The 22,886-nt window shown below is 43.2% G+C and overlaps 2 protein-coding genes across 2 annotated transcripts; both read right to left on the reverse strand.

Moving 5' to 3' along the window:
* Positions 1 to 924: 924 nt before the first annotated feature.
* LOC142210079 (olfactory receptor 10A7-like) lies at positions 925 to 1,842 on the reverse strand. The gene has a single exon (XM_075279108.1). The coding sequence runs from the start codon at positions 1,840 to 1,842 to the stop codon at positions 925 to 927; it is 918 nt and encodes a 305-aa protein (XP_075135209.1).
* A 17,561-nt stretch (positions 1,843 to 19,403) lies between these two features.
* Positions 19,404 to 20,321, reverse strand: LOC142209716 (olfactory receptor 10A7-like). The gene has a single exon (XM_075278760.1). The coding sequence runs from the start codon at positions 20,319 to 20,321 to the stop codon at positions 19,404 to 19,406; it is 918 nt and encodes a 305-aa protein (XP_075134861.1).
* Between the last annotated feature and the right edge of the window lie 2,565 nt (positions 20,322 to 22,886).

Genomic DNA, 22,886 nt, shown 5'->3' on the forward strand with positions numbered 1-22,886 from the left:
TTGAGCTGGCTGGGCGTCTCAGTTGATGCGAGCTTCAGGTGTTTGACATTGTCATCAACCAATCAAGTAGTTCCGGGCTCTGTAAAAGACTCACTACTGGCTTCAGTCCTCGCCGGTTTTAATTGTTACCAACCTGGATTCTTGGCTCAGTTAGGTGGAGTGTTTTGTGGAAGTTGCACAGTCTCAGGAGCTGATTTGGAAGTGGTGTGAGTTTTTAACCCTCAACATTTCTACTCAACCCCTGACATGTATTTCTGGTTGCCTGACACTGTCTTGGTATTAGTGAGTTTTTGTTTACGGCTTCAGGTTTATTTTACCCCTGTCCTGTGATACCCTTTCCTCACTACTCCACTGTTCCTCTCCTCAAGCTTCTGTTGTGTGTTTATGGTTGTGCTGCCTGTTTTCCAGCTTGTCCCATCCTGGTTGTTTCTGTTTGCAGCTGCACCTATTCTTTCATTAGGGGTGACCGCCTTTAGCATCCCAGTCCCTAGCTTCTTTGAGCTCTCTCCCCATCTGTCTGTTAGGTCTTCGCGTTTAGAGAGCTAGTTGTCGGGGCCAAGCTTAGCTTGGATACAGCTGACAAACACCCTCAGGCAGGGCCTAGTCATCCGCCGTATTGCCAGGGAGAGTTTTCCTACCCCATTCCCATAGAGGTGCAAGCAGCATTCATTTTATGGTTGCTTGGGCATTGACACAACTGTGACAGTTTTCCTCCTAGTCTTCCTAAATTGTTGTATTCTCCAACTAGAGGAAAACAGATATCAATATAAAATAACAAGATTACTAAATGGGATCCTAATTTATTATTTGAATCATTACCCTAAACAGTGGTAACAATTACTAATAAGCATTATACAGTATAGCAGAAAAGAGTGAAATAGCTTTATAAGTGTATTAACAGAATTTTCAAAATTTTGTAAGTTCTTATTGCTGGCCAGAAAATTTTTTAAGTATCGTTTTTATATCCTGGTTTCTCAGACTATATATTATGGGGTTACACAGAGGAGTAAATACAGTGTGCAGTAAGGAAACAATCTTATTTATAAGCAATGAATGTCCTTTAGATGGGATCATGTATTTAGCTATGAGTGTCCCATAAAACATCCCCACAACAATAAGATGAGAACTGCAGGTAGAAAAGGTTTTCTGTTTGCCAGTTGTAGACGGTATCTTATATATGGTGAGAAAGATGTACACATAGGTTACAGTGATAAAAGTACAAGGAAATATAAATATTGGCATAGAAAACAGAAGGACTTCAAGTTCTACAAGAGAAGTATCTGAACAAGAAAGCTTCTGAAGAGGAAAAAGGTCACAGTAGAAATGGTCAATGATATTGTCAAGACAAAAATTAAAGTTTGATACCGGCATGACTGCAACCAGATTAATCGTAAGACCCACCAACCATGGCCATACAGAAAGACAGATCTGATGCTTAAGGTCCATGATACTAGAATATCTTAAGGGGTTGCAGATGGCCAAGTATCGATCATAAGACATCACTGAAAGAAGAAAACATTCTGTAATGGTTGAACCGCTGAAGAAGTAAAATTGGGTAATACAGCCAAAGTACGTCATTATTTTCCCTCCTAGTAGAATGGCACCAAGCATGTTGGGAATAACATTTGTGGAAATCACAAGGTCAGAAAAGGAAAGATGACAAAGAAAGTAATACATGGGGGACTGGAGGTGGACATTGGTGGAGACAAGGATGATGATAAGAAAGTTTCCCATTACTGTAAAAAGAAAGATGACCAAGAAAAGAATGAAGAAGACGATATTAAAGCTTTGAAGATTTCCAAAACCCAAAAGAATGAAATCCGCCACTCTTGTCTGGTTCATTGTAGATCTATTGAAAGATCCAATATTTAACCTGGAACATAAAAGTGATATTTATATTGAATTTAGATCATATGAAGACAAGTAATTTAGGTAGACAAAAACATTGATGAAGTGGATACTTTGCACATATATATTTTTAGTAAATAACGTGCTTTTCGGCACTGGTGATGTGCAGGCTATTGCAGGCTATTGACTTTTCATGACCCCATTTGGTTAAAATGATATTGGTGATATTGGTCAACAACTTTACTGAAAGAGACTGCAGACTAAGTAATGAGTGACAAGATAATATTCCCTACACTAAAACTACACCACCAACAACAAAGTATATAGTATATAACTGTATGTATGCAGTTATGCCAACTACAGCCTCAGTTCCCTGCATTTACTATACAGACCTGGAACCTAGTGATAAGCTCAATCTTCTACAGCTGTAGCATGAACTTCAAGGTGTTGTGAGTTCAGATAAGCCACTCTGGATATAACTATGTCTATTGCTCAAGCATCTACCATCAATGTGATCCAGTCTGACCGTTCTCATTAACCTTTTCTTATGAAGGCCATTACAACTTCAATATTATCCACTAATCACCAAATGTTCAGAGTTCTCCATTATACCTAGATCACATCTGTTCCCTTTTCTGGTGACTGGTAGAGAAGGAACAAGGACTAGACCCCTTGGCCACATCTAGATGACTATTAATGAACAGGTGTATTATAAAGTAAGTCACCACTGAATGTACAGTATATATTAGATTTGCAAGACTTTTTCATTGTTGTAAGGAAATATGATAGAGATACTGTAGATAGATAGATAGATAGATAGATAGATAGAAAAAAAAAGGCTGTGCATGAACTGAAATGTGGCACACATATGGGTGTATAAAGTAGTCAACAAGTTATTTTTCAGGGCTTCTATCTTCTATATTTTTTTACATTGAAGAGAAGTCAGTGCCCTAAGGGATTCACCCCTGATGACTCTTCATATGCTGCTTTTATAAACAGGTCGATTATGTCACAGTTGTCAATCCCCGAACAACCGTGGTACTGAATTCTGTTGCACTACTATGGAAACGAGGTAGGTAAGCTGTCCCTAGTGCTACGAGGGCTGACTAGGCCCTGCCTGAGGGTGTTGGCCAGCTGAACCCAAGTTAAGCTCGGCCCGACAAATACTGGATCTCTAAACACGAAGACCTAACAGACAGGTCAGATTAGAGCTGAAAGAGACTAGGGACTGGGAAACCAGAGGCGGTCACCCCTAGTGAAAGGATAAGGACTAGTGAAAGGACTAGTGAAAGGAAAGGACTTCTTGGCAGCTAAGAATAAGAATAAGTGCAGCTGCAAACACTACTAACTAGGATGGGACGTGTTGGAGAACTAACAGGTGCAGCGCAACCACTAAACACACAACAGGGATTAAGGAGAGAATGAGTGGAGTAGTGAGGAAAGGGTATCACAGGACAGGGGAAAAACAAACCTGAAACCTAAAACAGAAACTCACTAATATCAAACAGTGACAGGCAGCCAGAACTGCTGGACAGTAGGAATGTATGAGGAGAAAACAGACTCTCACACAGAACAAAACTCACGCCACTTCCAATTCAGCTCCAGAAACCGTACAACTCCCCTAAACTCTTCTTCAAAACTGGGCCAAGAATCCTAGCTGGTAACCACGAAAATCAGCAAGGACTGAAGTCAGCAGTTAGTCTTTTACAGACCCCAGAAAGACCTGATAGGTTGACGACCATTACACACACCTGAAGCTCGCATCTACTGAGACACAAAGCAAGCTCAAGTATACACTGAGGCCGAGACCCAACCACTAACCGCTCAGTAGCTCACATCCCCAGATGAACACCATCAAAAATACAAGGAGCAACATGGTGGCTCAGTGGTTAGCTCTGCAGCCCTGCAGTGCTGGAGTCCTGGGTTCAACATCTGCAAGGAGTTTGTATGTTCTCCCCGTGTTTGCGTGGATTCCTCCCATTCTACAAAGACATACTGACAGGGAAAAAATGTATATTGTGAATCTACTTAAAAAAATACACAAAAATATTATAAACAACTCAGATCCTGACAGATAGGATAGGACAGATAGACAGACAAGTAAAATACCTTTAACACATTACCTGGCTTGCTGTACAATGTGTCTTTATTAGAGAGCTTATCTGAGGCTTTGATCTATAGACCTTATCTGTGATCTCCTGAAGGATCATAAAACTGACAACCATTTTAAGTTTATATAATTTGGTTATACGGGTGTCAATCAGAAGGTCATCCAGATATTCCAGATATCAAACTGAAGAAAACTGAGCCTGTAGTGTATAAAATGCATGTAGGATGCAGAAGACGTACAAAGTGTTACTAAAAGCAGCTACAAATAGGTTATGTTAATCTCATAATACAGCCAATGTAATAATAAAAATCACCCAAAAATGTTCATAAGCCTTAAAAAGACAGATCATGAAACAATGACAGATATTCTGATTATAAATATTCATAAGCAATAACTGATTTATATAAAGAATAAACTGCAGTACTTACAGCGTGTGACAGGCAGCAAATCCATGTCATTGCCCTTTATATACTGTTCTTTCTCCATTAGGCTGAATATCTAGGGATGGGTTTTATTCTCATGACACACAAGAACTCAACTTTTGTTTATTGTGTTGTTTGATTTAGTTTAATGAAGATTTCATTATTTGAATGGAGCCGTAAAATAAATGTCTCATATTTTACATCATGGTCAGGCCTGTGGACAGCAGCATCATAGTAAGATTTGACTTAAAGGAGTTTGCCGGGCAGAAAATCTTTTTTTTTAAAAGGTCTGTTAGTGCTATTAATGGGTTAAAAGTACACCCATATGCTTTTAGTATTGTTTTTAGTTATTTCTAGGTGTCTGTGGGAACTCCTGGTATCAGCTGCATTTGTTTATCGGGTGTCAGCTTCCTTCTATGTAGCTTCCTTGTGTACCTTCCACACTACCTCCCTGCCACTGCTCTCCGCCCTCCTCTCTCACTGTGTTACACCCCCACCCTGTCTCCCTAGCTAAGCTATCCCACCAACTACTAGGCCTTCTCATGTAACTAAGTCCACTCACCGTGTAAATAGGTGTGATGGATGCGGCTTAGTTAAGGTAGGATAGGGTCCCAACCCGTATCTGATAATCTAAAGGATCCCACCGGGAAACAATCTTTTATGCTTAATTCCTTTTATTCTCAAGATTATGACAATGCTTGGTGAACAACGAAATTGAATAAACGTTTTCGGCCTATCTGGCCTTCGTCAGACTCTACAAAATAGATAAATATATAGTGCAATAAGTCAACAGTGAGTAATACACCATAACACATCGTGTACAATATACAAGTGATTATCAACTGGCTGTACAACATATACATCAAAGCATCACTGGTCAGTTTAAAGAAGTCCAGAAGTTAAGGTCGATATCTCAAAGAGATATCCTGGAATGTGCTAACTAATATCACATAGTAATAAATTCGCTGTTGTAGCCGTAAAGGTCCTTGGTCACACACAGATAAGGTAAATGGAGTGGAATTGATTGAGAGATAGTGTCCCTTAGATACCAAGAGAAGATGAAAATGAAGAGGTCTCCAGACTGTTAAACACCCCTATAATAGGAGAAGATGAGGAAGCAATTAAATGGCAACTATGACATACCAATATAGTTGGAGAGTATTCTTTAAACATGGAAGAGTTTTCAAAGGAATGTAGAAGCCTGTTGGCGAATACATACTGTCATGCAAAATGTAAGGTAGTATATTACTGACATGATGTGTGATAGACTGGATGCTTACCCAAAGATGATTTTAAAGGTGTTAGGCTGTCAGTAGAAAATGTACTCAAATGTGGTCCCCAACTCATTTCATTCCAGAAGTACTGAGGAAAAATATGTAAACTGGAGGTAAATAGGACAGTGGCATGGATAGGTGAATATTGACATAGATAAAGAAGGTAGCTCACCCAAAAAAAGGCATGCAAGGATGCTCAGCATGCCCTGTGACCAGAAGGCTGGTAAATTCGGAGATCTTAATTGAAGTGACCTCCTCAGGGGGTAATGGCATTGGTGGTGCAGTGACCTCATTCAGGGGTTAATAGCATTGGTGGTGCAGTGTTCCCTGGTGGGAGAATGGAGGTAATCAATAAGGGTTTGCATAGTTCCATGGCTGTTTGGGGGGTGAAGGAAAGAGAGCTGCTGGTCCTGGGATGCCCAGCTTACCTTTGGTGGAGGTCCGAGGTACGTCCTCTGTCATTGGTGGTGTGGTATTGACTGCGGGCGGTCAGCTCTTTATCCCGCGCTGAGCCGGCCCGATGTGACGTCACGGCGCATGCGCGTCGTGCGTCGCGACGTCACAGCCAGCGCACGTATCATCACAGTGGATGATAGTGCTGCCGGCCGGGAAGTAGGAGCGGTCGCGTGTGCGAGTGTGCACACGTGACTGCGTTTCCTAGGAAACATAGTGAGGTGCCGCCCCCGCATGCATGTGCCAGCGGCGATCACCCACAGGGTGTGGGGGGATAAAAATGGCAGGGGACGGGGGAATATGACAAGGGAAGGTGTCAGCAAAGTTAGTATGTGATGAGGCTGACTATACCTCATCATGGAAGGCTATATGTAAATGCTGCAGGGGTGTGAATAAATGTGTGTTGATTTGAATGTATTTAGGTGGAATATGAACAAGTGGGATGTAACAGAAGATAGAATAGATAAGACATTAGATACACGAATGATCTAAGAGATAAGAGTTGGAGAATAGGAAGATAGGGAATGAGGGATAAAAAGGTAATGTAAGGGGACACAAGGTAGAATGATGACAGTGATACCAGATTGTCCTGGACCAAGGATACCTTTTAACGACGTCACAAGAGTCTTCTAACGGCGATTCTGAAAGACACGAGAGTAATGTTAATATAACAGGTCCAAGTTTATAGAAAAGCAGCTATATCATATTCCCTGTTCATTCCCAAGGGCTCCATAGTCTGTAGAGTGTAGATCCAAAATGCCTCTCTCCGTTTGAGGAGGCGTATCCTGTCGCCCCCTCTCCTAGGTGTCTCCACCTGTTCCAGTACCTGAAACCTTAATTGAGCAATATTGTGATTCTGGCTATGGAAGTGAGCTGGTACTGGCAAGTGTAGCAATTGGCAGCGAATATTGGACTTATGTTGGCGTATGCGGTCCCACACACGCTGGGTGGTCTCCCCAACGTATGCGAGACCGCACGGGCACTTAATCAAGTACACAACATATGAGGACTCGCAAGTGAAGTAACCTGGTGAATTAAAGACGCGTCCTGACAGAGGGTGGTATATCTTATCTCCCTTAAGTATGTTGGAGCATTGGAGACATCCCAGGCAAGGAAAAGTGCCTCTTCTGGGTGTATATAGGAATGTCTGTCTTGGTACCCTCTGATTGGAGCCGAGGTCAGCTTTCACAATAGTGTCGCGTATATTTTTTGGGCGCTTGTAGCATGGCATAAACCCGTTCTGGAACTCCTCAACATTAGGGAAGGATTTCCTTAGGGTATCCCAGTGTTTGCGAATAATGTGGTGTATCTTGTAGTTGAAGGGATGGTACGTGTGAACAAATGGTATTTGTTTGGATCTTACCCTCTCCGTTGTGCGTGTCGGGTTGGGTTGGAAGTTCTCCAGAACAGATTGTGGATAACCCCGCTCACTGAACTTAAGTCGTATTTCCTCTAATCTAGAGGCGCGTTTTAGTGGGTCCTCAACTATGCGGTTTACTCTCGTAAACTGGGATTTGGGAAGGGTTTTTGTAGTCGCTGTGGGATGGAAGCTGGAGTAATGAAGGAGACTATTTCTATCTGTGTCCTTAACAAATAGATCTGTGGATAGGTTACCTTCACCGTCCTTGTTAACAAGTGTGTCAAGGAAGCTGATGGACTCATCACTGTGTGTTAGTGTGAATTGCAGTTCTGGCCAGATATTATTGATGTAGTCCCTAAAGTTCAACAGGGATTCTAGTCCGCCAGTCCATAGACAGAAAATGTCGTCTATGAATCTTTTCCATAGACGACAATGTGTTTGGAAGTGAGGAAACGGATATATCCAAGTTTCCTCAAAGTCTGCCATATATGCATTTGCATATGGAGGGGCCACATTGGACCCCATAGCGGTGCCCTGTCTCTGCTTGTAGTATGTGTCCTGGAAGAGAAAATAATTCTCCTCCAGTACTATTTTCAGGAGATCTACCGCTAGGCTGGTGACCTGTGAACTCACTGATGATTTCTCAAGTAACCTCCTTGTGGCCTGAATGCCTTTGTTGTGTGTGATGGAGGTGTATAGGCTCACTACATCGAAGGTAACAAGAATGGTGTCAGTTGGTACTGGACTAATGTTGCGTACATAGTTGAGGAACATAGAGGTGTCAAGCAGAAAAGAGGATGTATTTTTGGTGAGTGGGGTTAAGATTTTTTCTAAAAAGATGGCCAAAGGTGAGAGTATAGAGTCTGTGGACGCCACTATCGGTCTGCCTGGGGGGTTTTGTAGTCTTTTGTGGATTTTGGGAAGAGTATAGAACACGGGTGTAACCGGGGATGGATTGGTGAGGAATAGAGATGAGCGAACAGTGTTCTATCGAACACATGTTCGATCGGATATCAGGGTGTTCGCCATGTTCGAATCGAATCGAACACCACGTGGTAAAGTGCGCCAAAATTCGATTCCCCTCCCACCTTCCCTGGCGCCTTTTTTGCACCAATAACAGCGCAGGGGAGGTGGGACAGGAACTACGACACTGGGGGCATTGAAAAAAATTGGAAAAAGTCATTGGCTGCCGAAATCAGGTGACCTCCATTTTAGACGAATAGTGGATTTCAAATCCGGGTCATATGAGAATGTGAACTTTGTGACTATGAGACAGGGATAGCTGTACAGGCAGGGATAGCTAGGGATAACCTTTATTTAGGGGGGAATGTTATTAAAAATAACTTTTTGGGGCTCTATCGGGTGTGTAATTGTGATTTTTGTGAGATAAACTTTTTCCCATAGGGATGCATTGGCCAGCGCTGATTGGCCGAATTCCGTACTCTGGCCAATCAGTGCTGGCCAATGCATTCTATTAGCTTGATGAAGCAGAGTGTGCACAAGGGTTCAAGCGCACCCTCGGCTCTGATGTAGCAGAGCCGAGGCTGCACAAGGGTTCAAGCGCACCCTCGGCTCTGATGTAGGAGAGCCGAGGGTGCACTTGAACCCTTGTGCACCCTCAGCTCTGCTACATCAGAGCCGAGGGTGCGCTTGAACCCTTGTGCACACTCTGCTTCATCAAGCTAATAGAATGCATTGGCCAGCGCTGATTGGCCAATGTATTCTATTAGCCTGATGAAGTAGAGCTGAATGTGTGTGCTAAGCACACACATTCAGCTCTACTTCATCGGGCTAATAGAATGCATTGGCCAGCGCTGTTTGGCCAGAGTACGGAACTCGACCAATCAGCGCTGGCTCTGCTGGAGGAGGCGGAGTCTAAGATCGCTCCACACCAGTCTCCATTCAGGTCCGACCTTAGACTCCGCCTCCTCCGGCAGAGCCAGCGCTGATTGGCCGAAGGCTGGCCAATGCATTCCTATGCGAATGCAGAGACTTAGCAGTGCTGAGTCAGTTTTGCTCAACTACACATCTGATGCACACTCGGCACTGCTACATCAGATGTAGCAATCTGATGTAGCAGAGCCGAGGGTGCACTAGAACCCCTGTGCAAACTCAGTTCACGCTAATAGAATGCATTGGCCAGCGCTGATTGGCCAATGCATTCTATTAGCCCGATGAAGTAGAGCTGAATGTGTGTGCTAAGCACACACATTCAGCACTGCTTCATCAAGCCAATACAATGCATTAGCCAGTGCTGATTGGCCAGAGTACGGAATTCGGCCAATCAGCGCTGGCTCTGCTGGAGGAGGCGGAGTCTAAGGTCGCTCCACACCAGTCTCCATTCAGGTCCGACCTTAGACTCCGCCTCCTCCGGCAGAGCCAGCGCTGATTGGCCGAAGGCTGGCCAATGCATTCCTATGCGAATGCATACTTAGCAGTGCTGAGTCAGTTTTGCTCAACTACACATCTGATGCACACTCGGCACTGCTACATCAGATGTAGCAATCTGATGTAGCAGAGCCGAGGGTGCACTAGAACCCCTGTGCAAACTCAGTTCACGCTAATAGAATGCATTGGCCAGCGCTGATTGGCCAATGCATTCTATTAGCCCGATGAAGTAGAGCTGAATGTGTGTGCTAAGCACACACATTCAGCACTGCTTCATCAAGCCAATACAATGCATTAGCCAGTGCTGATTGGCCAGAGTACGGAATTCGGCCAATCAGCGCTGGCTCTGCTGGAGGAGGCGGAGTCTAAGGTCGGACCTGAATGGAGACTGGTGTGGAGCGATCTTAGACTCCGCCTCCTCCAGCAGAGCCAGCGCTGATTGGTCGAGTTCCGTACTCTGGCCAATCAGCGCTGGCCAATGCATTCTATTAGCCCGATGAAGTAGAGCTGAATGTGTGTGCTTAGCACACACATTCAGCTCTACTTCATCAGGCTAATAGAATACATTGGCCAATCAGCGCTGGCCAATGCATTCTATTAGCTTGATGAAGCAGAGTGTGCACAAGGGTTCAAGCGCACCCTCGGCTCTGATGTAGCAGAGCTGAGGGTGCACAAGGGTTCAAGTGCACCCTCGGCTCTCCTACATCAGAGCCGAGGGTGCGCTTGAACCCTTGTGCACACTCTGCTTCATCAAGCTAATAGAATGCATTGGCCAGCACTGATTGGCCAGAGTACGGAATTCGGCCAATCAGCGCTGGCCAATGCATTCTATTAGCCCGATGAAGTAGAGCTGAATGTGTGTGCTAAGCACACACATTCAGCACTGCTTCATCACGCCAATACAATGCATTAGCCAGTGCTGATTGGCCAGAGTACGGAATTCGGCCAATCAGCGCTGGCTCTGCTGGAGGAGGCGGAGTCTAAGATCGCTCCACACCAGTCTCCATTCAGGTCCGACCTTAGACTCCGCCTCCTCCAGCAGAGCCAGCGCTGATTGGTCGAGTTCCGTACTCTGGCCAATCAGCGCTGGCCAATGCATTCTATTAGCCCGATGAAGTAGAGCTGAATGTGTGTGCTTAGCACACACATTCAGCTCTACTTCATCGGGCTAATAGAATGCATTGGCCAGCGCTGATTGGCCGAATTCCGTACTCTGGCCAATCAGCACTGGCTAATGCATTGTATTGGCTTGATGAAGCAGTGCTGAATGTGTGTGCTTAGCACACACATTCAGCTCTACTTCATCGGGCTAATAGAATGCATTGGCCAATCAGCGCTGGCCAATGCATTCTATTAGCGTGAACTGAGTTTGCACAGGGGTTCTAGTGCACCCTCGGCTCTGCTACATCAGATTGCTACATCTGATGTAGCAGTGCCGAGTGTGCATCAGATGTGTAGTTGAGCAAAACTGACTCAGCACTGCTAAGTCTGCATTCGCATAGGAATGCATTGGCCAGCCTTCGGCCAATCAGCGCTGGCTCTGCCGGAGGAGGCGGAGTCTAAGGTCGGACCTGAATGGAGACTGGTGTGGAGCGACCTTAGACTCCGCCTCCTCCAGCAGAGCCAGCGCTGATTGGCCGAATTCCGTACTCTGGCCAATCAGCACTGGCTAATGCATTGTATTGGCTTGATGAAGCAGTGCTGAATGTGTGTGCTTAGCACACACATTCAGCTCTACTTCATCGGGCTAATAGAATGCATTGGCCAGCGCTGATTGGCCGAATTCCGTACTCTGGCCAATCAGCACTGGCTAATGCATTGTATTGGCTTGATGAAGCAGTGCTGAATGTGTGTGCTTAGCACACACATTCAGCTCTACTTCATCGGGCTAATAGAATGCATTGGCCAATCAGCGCTGGCCAATGCATTCTATTAGCGTGAACTGAGTTTGCACAGGGGTTCTAGTGCACCCTCGGCTCTGCTACATCAGATTGCTACATCTGATGTAGCAGTGCCGAGTGTGCATCAGATGTGTAGTTGAGCAAAACTGACTCAGCACTGCTAAGTCTGCATTCGCATAGGAATGCATTGGCCAGCCTTCGGCCAATCAGCGCTGGCTCTGCCGGAGGAGGCGGAGTCTAAGGTCGGACCTGAATGGAGACTGGTGTGGAGCTATCTTAGACTCCGCCTCCTCCAGCAGAGCCAGCGCTGATTGGTCGAGTTCCGTACTCTGGCCAATCAGCACTGGCCAATGCATTTCTATGGGGAAAAGTTAGCTTGCGAAAATCGCAAACTGACAGGGATTTCCATGAAATAAAGTGACTTTTATGCCCCCAGACATGCTTCCCCTGCTGTCCCAGTGTCATTCCAGGGTGTTGGTATCATTTCCTGGGGTGTCATAGTGGACTTGGTGACCCTCCAGACACGAATTTGGGTTTCCCCCTTAACGAGTTTATGTTCCCCATAGACTATAATGGGGTTCGAAACCCATTCGAACACTCGAACAGTGAGCGGCTGTTCGAATCGAATTTCGAACCTCGAACATTTTAGTGTTCGCTCATCTCTAGTGAGGAACTGTATTGTGTCATCATCTATTGTCCCTAGTTGTCTGTGAAGCTGTAGTGTATTGTTTATTCTTTCCCTGATACTGGTCAGGGGATTCTGTCTCAGAGGCTCATAGACATCCCTGTTATTAAGTTGACCCATTATTTCTTCCACATAATCTGCTCTGTCCATAATAACAGTGGCGCCCCCCTTGTCGGCCGGCTTGATGATTAGAGATTTGTCCTCAGTAATGGATCTTAGGATTTGTCTCTGTTCTTGAGTTAAATTAGAGACACGAGAGTCTATTGCCCTCTACCTCCCTACATAATGCATTGACATCCCTCTGTATCAAGCCGATAGTGGCCTCTACTGCAGGAATATTCCTGGGCGGTTGGAAGCTGCTCTTATTCCTCAGTCCCAGTTTCTTAGATGTGATCGTACCCGCAGTAGAGGCCACTATCGGCTTGATACAGAGGGATGTCAATGCATTACGTAGGGAGGTAGAGGGCAATAGACTCTCTTGGTATAGTCAGCCTCATCACATACTAACTTTGCTGACACCTTCCCTTGTCATATTCCCCCGTCCCCTGCCATTTTTATCCCCCCACACCCTGTGGGTGATCGCCGCTGGCACATGCATGCGGGGGCGGCACCTCACTATGTTTCCTAGGAAACGCGGTCACGTGTGCACACTCACACACGCGACCGCTCCTACTTCCCGGCCGGCAGCACTATCATCCACTGTGATGATACGTGCGCTGGCTGTGACATCGTGACGCACGACGCGCATGCGCCGTGACGTCACATCGGGCCGGCTCAGCGCGGGATAAAGCGCTGACCGCCCGCAGTCCCTACCACACCACCAATGACAGAGGACGTACCTCGGACCTCCACCAAAGGTAAGCTGGGCATCCCAGGACCAGCAGCTCTCTTTCCTTCACCCCCCAAACAGCCATGGAACTATGCAAACCCTTATTGATTACCTCCATTCTCCCACCAGGGAACACTGCACCACCAATGCCATTAACCCCTGAATGAGGTCACTGCACCACCAATGCCATTACCCCCTGAGGAGGTCACTTCAATTAAGATCTCCGAATTTACCAGCCTTCTGGTCACAGGGCATGCTGAGCATCCTTGCATGCCTTTTTTTGGGTGAGCTACCTTCTTTATCTATGTCAATATTCACCTATCCATGCCACTGTCCTATTTACCTCCAGTTTACATATTTTTCCTCAGTACTTCTGGAATGAAATGAGTTGGGGACCACATTTGAGTACATTTTCTACTGACAGCCTAACACCTTTAAAATCATCTTTGGGTAAGCATCCAGTCTATCACACATCATGTCAGTAATATACTACCTTACATTTTGCATGACAGTATGTATTCGCCAACAGGCTTCTACATTCCTTTGAAAACTCTTCCATGTTTAAAGAATACTCTCCAACTATATTGGTATGTCATAGTTGCCATTTAATTGCTTCCTCATCTTCTCCTATTATAGGGGTGTTTAACAGTCTGGAGACCTCTTCATTTTCATCTTCTCTTGGTATCTAAGGGACACTATCTCTCAATCAATTCCACTCCATTTACCTTATCTGTGTGTGACCAAGGACCTTTACGGCTACAACAGCGAATTTATTACTATGTGATATTAGTTAGCACATTCCAGGATATCTCTTTGAGATATCGACCTTAACTTCTGGACTTCTTTAAACTGACCAGTGATGCTTTGATGTATATGTTGTACAGCCAGTTGATAATCACTTGTATATTGTACATGATGTGTTATGGTGTATTACTCACTGTTGACTTATTGCACTATATATTTATCTATTTTGTAGAGTCTGACGAAGGCCAGATAGGCCGAAAACGTTTATTCAATTTCGTTGTTCACCAAGCATTGTCATAATCTTGAGAATAAAAGGAATTAAGCATAAAAGATTGTTTCCCGGTGGGATCCTTTATATTATAAGTCCACTCACCAATACCATCATACTTATCTAGCTTCCGATCTGGGAGATGGATCCTCCTATTCTCTTCACTGTGCGCAGACTGGCATTTTCTTGTGGCCTGTGGGCATCTGCAGTGACCACATGAAAATGGGCGCTTACTTACTGTGTAAGCGGCCATTTTTCTTGTGGCCTGGGGCATGCGCAGTGAGCTCTGCCCAGGCCCGAGGCCTACAAGTTTCACCGCGTATGCCGGAAGAAGACACAAGAAGAGGATGTTCCTGATGAAGATGGAGGCGGTGCTGGAAAGAGTTCTCTCGCAGCATTGGGGACGCCCCCAGTGCTTTTGAGCACTGGTGCCCGCCCCAGTGCTGCGAGATAACTCATTTGCATACCGGTAAAAACCAGTATTTCTACCGAACGGTGGCCGAGAGAAGACATCTAAAGGTAGGAGAATAATAGCCTTTCTTAAGGCTATTCCAACATGTTAGGGAGAAAAAATACCTTCTAAATGATAGGATCCCTTAAGACAGTGAGACCATGGGGAAAAAAAACCCAAGCCCAAGAAGGTATACTATTAGATAAAACATGCGAAGGACATACTTTGCATCTTTTATCTAATAGTATACCTTCTTGGGCAGGCCTTTACACTTAATCTGTAGGGTGTGGTTTAACAATTTTACTTTCTTTTTGGGTCTCTTTTTAGTTTATGGGGTCATGGAGGTGACATTATTCATTGTGGGGAAGGTAGCTTGGTAGCAGCAATGGTGCAGACCAATCCACTCAGAGACAGGGACACAAAATATGTAGCAAACAGGTTTATAAATAAACCTTCACTTCAGGCACAAAATGAGCAAAATAAAATACAGCCTTATCTTCAGGCAAAAGAAAGTCAAACAAAACCCTGCTTGTCTGAGCACTAACTAAACAGTAAAGTACTAACTGTATTAATGGCATACTACCAACACACAGGAACACAAATAGAGCAACAAATGTTTCAGGACTGACCCAGGCACCTCCTTTTGCTCCCTGGATCTTCCCTGATGTATAGGAGGTGCAGCCTTTTATGGCCAGTAAAAAGCCCAGGACCCACACCTGATGGCCTTAATGAGACCCTAGGCTTTGCTTCGTTCCTGTAGATACACCTGAGTGCTGCTCTGGTATTTATTTCTTTTATATTTTATTATTATCTTCCTTCTTTATTTTCTATTTATTTGTTTATTTTCTTATAATATATATGTTTTTTCTGGGGGGGTTATTATTATTGTTTTTTCTTTCTTCATTTTTTTCTTCCTTTTTTCCTTTTTTCCATTCTGTTTTTATTCTTTCGTTATTTGTGTCATTAACGTATTTATTTTTCAGTTTTTTAGGGTGTATTACTATGCTGCGTTAAGATATCATATCTACAATGCTTTGGATCCTTCCTACAATCAATGTATATGCACAGTCTTTTGCAATATATATTTATAGCCACTACCTCTATTCTTGGTGGGTGTGGGATTTGCATTTTTGGAGTTATTTATTATGCACCCACAATATTCTATGTAATTTGTTTGTTTTTCACATTTTTTGCGGGTTTCCGCTATATATTACACATTATTAATGTTATATGTAATTTGTCTGTATTTATATCTGCGGTTTTCCGCTATGGTTTTGTATATTACATATATTTGCACTAATGTGGTTATCTTGCTATAGGATACACATATTAATATTTTAAGTAATTTGATTGTATTCACATTCATGCGGTTTTCCGCTTTGCATCACACACCTTTAATGTTATATATCTTTCCTGTAATCACACTTATGCAGTTTTTTCCGTTATATTACACACTAATTTTTGAGGTAGTTGCCTATATTCACATTATGCGGTTTTCTGCTACATATTATATACCAACAATGATGCAGGGAGTTGGCCTATATCTACACTTATGCGGTGTTCCGCTATATAATATTTTAGCATATCTCTTACCTTCTATGTTTTATAGTCTTACACATTGGTATGATCTTTATATATACATATATACTATTTTAGTGTTGAGTCTATATACTCTTATACCTGTCTTGTATGTGAATAAAAATCCCTTGCGAAAGATCATTCATATACTGGTGTCCCATTGGATTCCTTGCTGTGGACGTCATATACATACTAAGGAGCTCTGAGTACCTAGTGCGCATGTGCATGTTGAAGCCGAGAGTCACGTGACACGGCCGATCGAGAGCGAGGCGTGACGCTACCATGCGTCCCATGGTAACCTCGCTTTCGGCTTTGTGATCACGTGACTGATTGGGCGGAGACCTGTTCACATGCGCCGTTTGAGTGTCTCGGCTACGTAGTTCCGGTTTCCAACACATTATTTTCCTCTCAGCTGGATCCAATGGGCCTACCTAAATACATATGCCGGCATATATATATACCAGTCCGTTACCCCCCAGTCATACATTCCCCTGACGAAGGCCTCTGCGCCGAAACGCGTTGGGCATTGAAGTATAGGGTCCGGTCCCCTGGCGGTCAGCACTACCACATGGGTAAGCCTTGAACCATTCTGTCCAGTTACTATTTACATCCTGGCATGGATATTTATTTATACTAATATGGCTATTTGGTAGCAGGGTTCATGCTCCATGTGGGAGACATCTCTTTATTCTGGCTTAAGCATCTAAGGTCATTCCATGTTTTGTAGTCACCCTGTTGTGTATACAGGTTTTTGACCTTGGTTGTATTACTACTCATGATAACATTATGTCTTTTCTGCAGTAATCCTTTTTGGGGGCCGTATTCCAACTGGTACCCTATCCTTCAATTTGGTTCCTTGTACTTGCAGTTTTTTCCTTTCATATGTATGTCCATGTAATTTTATATATCTTTTTGATACTTAATAAAACTCTTTTTATTACATGTTATCAGATTCTCTTGTGGTGTATACCATAGTGTAGTGTCATACTTACCTTGTTTGTGCTGCTGTTTGTTTTAGCAACTAATATGGTAAGGACACAGTTGTGGGTAGGGCTATTCAATGCTACTGGAGGCAATTATGTACTATATTTAAGCCTCTATTTGTTTTTTGGTTTGTATTGTTCTGTTTTTGTTGCACTAACTAAACAGTAAAGTACTAACTGTATTAATGGCATACTACCAACACACAGGTAAACACAAATAGAGCAACAAATGTTTCAGGACTGACCCAGGCACCTCCTTTTGCTCCCTGGATCTTCCCTGATGTATAGGAGCTGCAGCCTTTTATGGCCAGTAAAAAGCCCAGGACCCACACCTGGAGCTGAGGCCTACTCATGACCCGCCCTGGATCACACATAGGTCAGAAACGTGAGGCTGATATATCGGCACTCTAGCATTCTGCCTGTCGCCTTCTCACGCTACTCACAGTTATACAGTATATAGCCAAAGAAAAAAAAATCCAGCACTGTTTCAAAACTAAAATTTAACTTTTACTCTTCATTTAAAATCCATCTCAGGACTAAGGAGAGTTTTGCTTTGAAACGCTTAAGCTTTTCTGTACTACAACCCAAAAATGGATTTTAAATGAAGAATAAAAGTTAAATTTTACTTTTCGAGCGGTACTGGAGTTTTTACTGAACATTGGAATTACTATCGACTTGAGCTTCTTAGTCCAAGGCTCCAAGATCCGATGCAACTGGAATTAGATACGGTAGCAGTGAGCTGTTTATAGGCTATGTGGATTTTGTAGATACAGTATGTATGTTGGTCACCACGACAATAGTCTATCTATTATAGACTTTGGTGAGGTAGTAGATAAATGCATCCATCCATTGCTGTGTGCCTCGTTTCTAATAATGTAATGTTAACATCTGGATTTCTATATTCATTTAAAAGTCTGGGTTGTGTCCGATAATATTTTAATATCTTTTATGCCGTCCCATTTACTGTGTTGATTTTTACTGTGTTTGATATTTATCTGCTTGATGGGTTCTCAAGAAAACCAAGAGGTTCTGTCTTTTAAGCAATGTTTAGTACATGATGGAACTTAGCAGGCTATGTTGTTACTGGTTGCCATTGGCACACGTCCATTGGTGGACTTTCCACCCACTGGCTGATAGAGCTAGAATAGGAGGATGCGCTTCACTAAGTATGTGACATGCACTGATTGGCCAAGCCGTCTACTACTCAACTCGGGGTGTGGCTTTATCCTCAAATGATCGTTGAGACCAATCAATGGCCTCAGCAGTCCCTGCTAAGGAACAGGTGACATATGTGAGGGACATCACCAAACTCTTTTTAGCATTGTGAGCCTCACGAGTTCAGGCACTGTGAGTCATGGCACATGAGAAAAATCTGGAACAGATAGTGCAACACTGAGGATAGGTTTGCTCAGGTCCACCACTGAGTCTGCTCCAAATCCTGGACAACCTCTTTAAATTTATTTCCCTTTATCTCTTTGATTTTTTTTATAATTAGCCAATGCATGCTTTAAAAACAATCAAAGTTTGCCATCACTTTCTCCACCCCAGCTCTTGCCACTCTATTGCTATTTCTACAAATGAAGACCCCCTCATTTGGTCACCCTGGAATCGGTTGTCCATGTGTGAGATAGCAACACGCAGAAATAGGATAAACTCAATGTAACAAAGCAGGTGAATGTTGTCTCCAGAAAGGCAGATACCCCTTAGTAGATGCTCTCTCCTATGGCTAATAGAAAGTGGTCTCAAACAGGGGACCTGCCACTTTGGTGTCATAAGATGCAGATTGTGTTGCCCGCATGGGACAAACCCTTTAACACCTAATACAAAGTCAACTATCTTAATGTCCTCCTTATAATCATACAAATTTGTCATATTGATACAATGTCTAACTAGAGACAAACAGATATCAGTATAGAATGACAGTCACTAAATGGGATCATAATTTACTATTTAACTTCTAACCCCAAGCAGAGATAACACTTACTAATAGGCATTATACAGTACAATATACAGTATATAGCGTAAACCATATTTTCACACGAATATAGAATCGGTGTATAATTTTATTAATAGAATTGAAAACATATTGAAATTACATAGAAGTTCTTGCTATTGGCCAGAAACTTTTTTAAGTGCTTTCTTTATGTCCTGGTTTCTGAGACTATATATTATAGGGTTTAACAGAGGAGTAAATACAGTGTGTAGTAAGGAGACAATCTTATTGATGAGCAATGAATGTCCTTTAGATGGGATCATGTATTTAGCTGTGAGGGTCCCATAAAACATCCCCACAACAATAAGATGAGAACTGCAGGTAGAGAAGGCTTTCTGTTTGCCAGTTGTAGACGGTATCTTATATATGGTGTGAAAGATATACACATAAGATACAATGATCAAACCACATGGGAAGATAAATATTGGCATACAAAGTAATAAAATTTCAAGTTCTATAACAGAAGTGTCTGAACAAGAAAGCTTCTGGAGAGGAAAAAGGTCACAGTAGATATGGTCAATGATATTGTCATGGCAAAAATTAAAGTCTGATACAGGCATGACTGCAACCAGATTAAGTGTAAGACCCAACAACCATGGCCATACAGAAAGACACGTCTTGTGCTTAAAGTCCATGATACTAGAATATCTTAAAGGATTGCAGATGGCCAAGTATCGATCATAGGACATCACTGGAAGCAAAAAACATTCTGTTACAGTTGTACCACTGAAGAAGTAAAATTGGGTGATGCAGCCAAGATAAGTCATCATTTTCCCTCCTTGTAGTATGGCACCGAGCATGTTGGGAACAACATTTGTGGAAATCATAAGGTCAGAAAAGGAAAGATGACTTAGAAAGTAATACATGGGGGTCTGGAGGTGGACGTTGGTGGAGACTAGGACGATGATAAGAAGGTTTCCCATCACTGTAAAAAGAAAGACCATCAAGAAAAATATGAAGAAGACAATATTCAAACTGTGAAGGTTTCCAAAACCCAAAAGAATGAAATCTGTAACTCTTGTCCGGTTCATCATATTTAATCTGGAACATAGAAGTGATATTTAGTCCAGATAAGTATTTTAGGCTGACTTAAAATTGCTGAAGTACCTCATGTTCAGTGGACACTCTTCAAGTACATCATGTTAGTATAGAAAGTGCCTTATTCGATTTGTGATGTTCAGGCTATTGACAATACATCAATACATTGTTACGATAATAATCCATACACTACAACTACAGCACCAACAAGCACCTTTTTTTAATTCAAACCTGTCACCAATTTTGGGGCCTGGACAACATGGGAACACTTCTGTCAAGTAATCTAGGCAACAACTTGCGCCGTTTTCTCACAACAGCAGTCTATAAAAATACTAAGAGTAAGTTTGCATTAGAAAACACTTGTAGATCACACCCAAATGATGTAATATTATATAGTAGTCCAGTATAGCAATTGTACCACAGCCCGGTAAAAGAATAATAATAATAATAATAATAATAATAAATTGTATTTATATAGCGCCAACATATTTCGCAGCGCTGTACAATTTGTAGGGTTCAAATACAGACAGAAAGATACATTACAAAGAAAATCATTTCACACAATGGGAGTGAGGGCCCTGCTCGCAAGAGCTTACAATCTATGAGGTAGAGGGGGTGACACAAGAGGTAGCAGGGGCGATATTGCTTATGCAGAGGTCAGACACTTTTGTAATAGAGGTTACTGTCATTACACAAACATAAAACTTTATGAGCCGTCACTAGTGGTGTCATGTAACATGTGGATGGAGCTTGGACCTATAAAGTTAGCCTGAAATGGCATCATATCATGTGGGGAAATGTGGGAGCGGGGACAGAGGAGGGTTAAATTTTGGGGATTCTAATTATAGTACGGAAGGGTTTACATTAGAAATTGTGATAGGCCTGTCTGAAAAGATGTGTGTTTAGTTTGCGTTTGAAACTGTAGAAATTGGGAGTTAATCTGATTGTCCGGGGTAGAGCATTCCAGAGAAGTGGTGCAACTCGCGAGAAGTCTTGTATACGAGCGTGGGAGGTTCTGATAATAGAGGATGTAAGTGTTAGGTCATTGAGTGAACGGAGAACACGGGTTGGGCGGTAGACAGAGATGAGGGAGGAAATGTAGGGAGGTGCGGCATTATGGAGAGCCTTGTGGATGAGAGTGATAACTTTATATTTTATTCTATAATGAATAGGCAGCCAATGTAGTGACTGGCACAGACCAGAGGCATCGCTGTAGTGTCTAGACTGATAGATGAGCCTGGCCGCTGCGTTCAGAATAGATTGTAGAGGGGAGAGTTTAGTGAGGAGAAGACCGATTAGTAAGGAGTTACAGTAGTCAAGGCGAGAATGAATCAGGAGACAATAAGTGTCTTTAGTGTATCTCTGGTGAGGAAAGGGCGTATTCTGGAGATGTTTTTGAGGTGGAGGTGACATGAACATGCGAGTAATTCAATATGAGGAGTGAAGAAAAAGTCTGCGTCAAACATGACCCCGAGGCAGCGGGCCTGCTGTCTAGGAGTTATAGTAAGGCCTGAGACTACAATGGATATATCAGGGACAGATCTATTAGATGGTGGAAACAGTAGTAGTTCAGTCTTGGAGAGATTTAGTTTCAGATAGAGCGAGGACATGATATTAGAGACAGCAGAAAGACAGATACTGGTGTTCTGTATGAGTGCAGGGGTGATGTCATGGGAAGATGTGTATAATTGGGTGTCATCAGCATAAAAATGGTACCTGAAGCCAAATCTGGCGATAGTTTGTCCAATGGGGGCTGTGTAGAGAGAAAAGAGCAGGAGCCTAGGACCGAGCCCTGAGGAACCCCAACAGCAAGGGAAAGAGGGGAGGAAACAGAGCCCGCAAATGATACACTGAAAGTGCGGTCTGAGAGATAAGAGGAGAACCAGGAGAGTGCAGTGTCCTTGAGGCCGACTGAGCGGAGCATAATGAGGAGGAGTTGATGGTCAACAGTGTCAAAAGCTGCAGAGAGGTCCAGAAGAATAAGAAGAGAGAAGTCACCATTGGATTTAGCCATTAGGAGATCATTGGAGACTTTTGTGAGAGCCGTTTCAGTAGAATGCAGAGCGTGGAAACCAGATTGTAAGGGGTCAAGCAGAGAGTTAGCAGAGAGGTAGCGGATTAAACGAGAATAGACCAGGCGTTAAAAGATTTTAGAGATGAAGTAGAGGTTAGAGACGGGTCGATAGTTAGCAGTACAGGACGGGTCCAGGGAGGGTTTTTTCAATAGCGGAGTTATAACAGCATGCTTGAAGGAGGATGGGAAGAGTCCAGAAGAGAGAGAGAGAGGTTAAATATTTTAGTAAGGTAAGTCGTGACAGCAGAGATTGGAGAAGGTGTGAGGGGAAGGGGTCACTACTGCAGGTTGTAGGGCGAGATAAAGAAAGTAGCTAGGAGACTTCCTCTTCTGTAACAGGTTCAAAAGATGAGAAAAGACAGTCTGAAGGGCAGTTGGTGAGGGGTTCAGTGCTATGTTAGGTGTGGGAATCAATGCCACCTGGGGATTGGGCAGTTATTTCCTGACAAATCTTCTCAATTTTATCATGTAAATAAGTGGCCAGGTC

The sequence above is a fragment of the Leptodactylus fuscus genome, chromosome 6, assembly GCF_031893055.1.
Source record: "Leptodactylus fuscus isolate aLepFus1 chromosome 6, aLepFus1.hap2, whole genome shotgun sequence".
NCBI lineage: Eukaryota > Metazoa > Chordata > Amphibia > Anura > Leptodactylidae > Leptodactylus > Leptodactylus fuscus.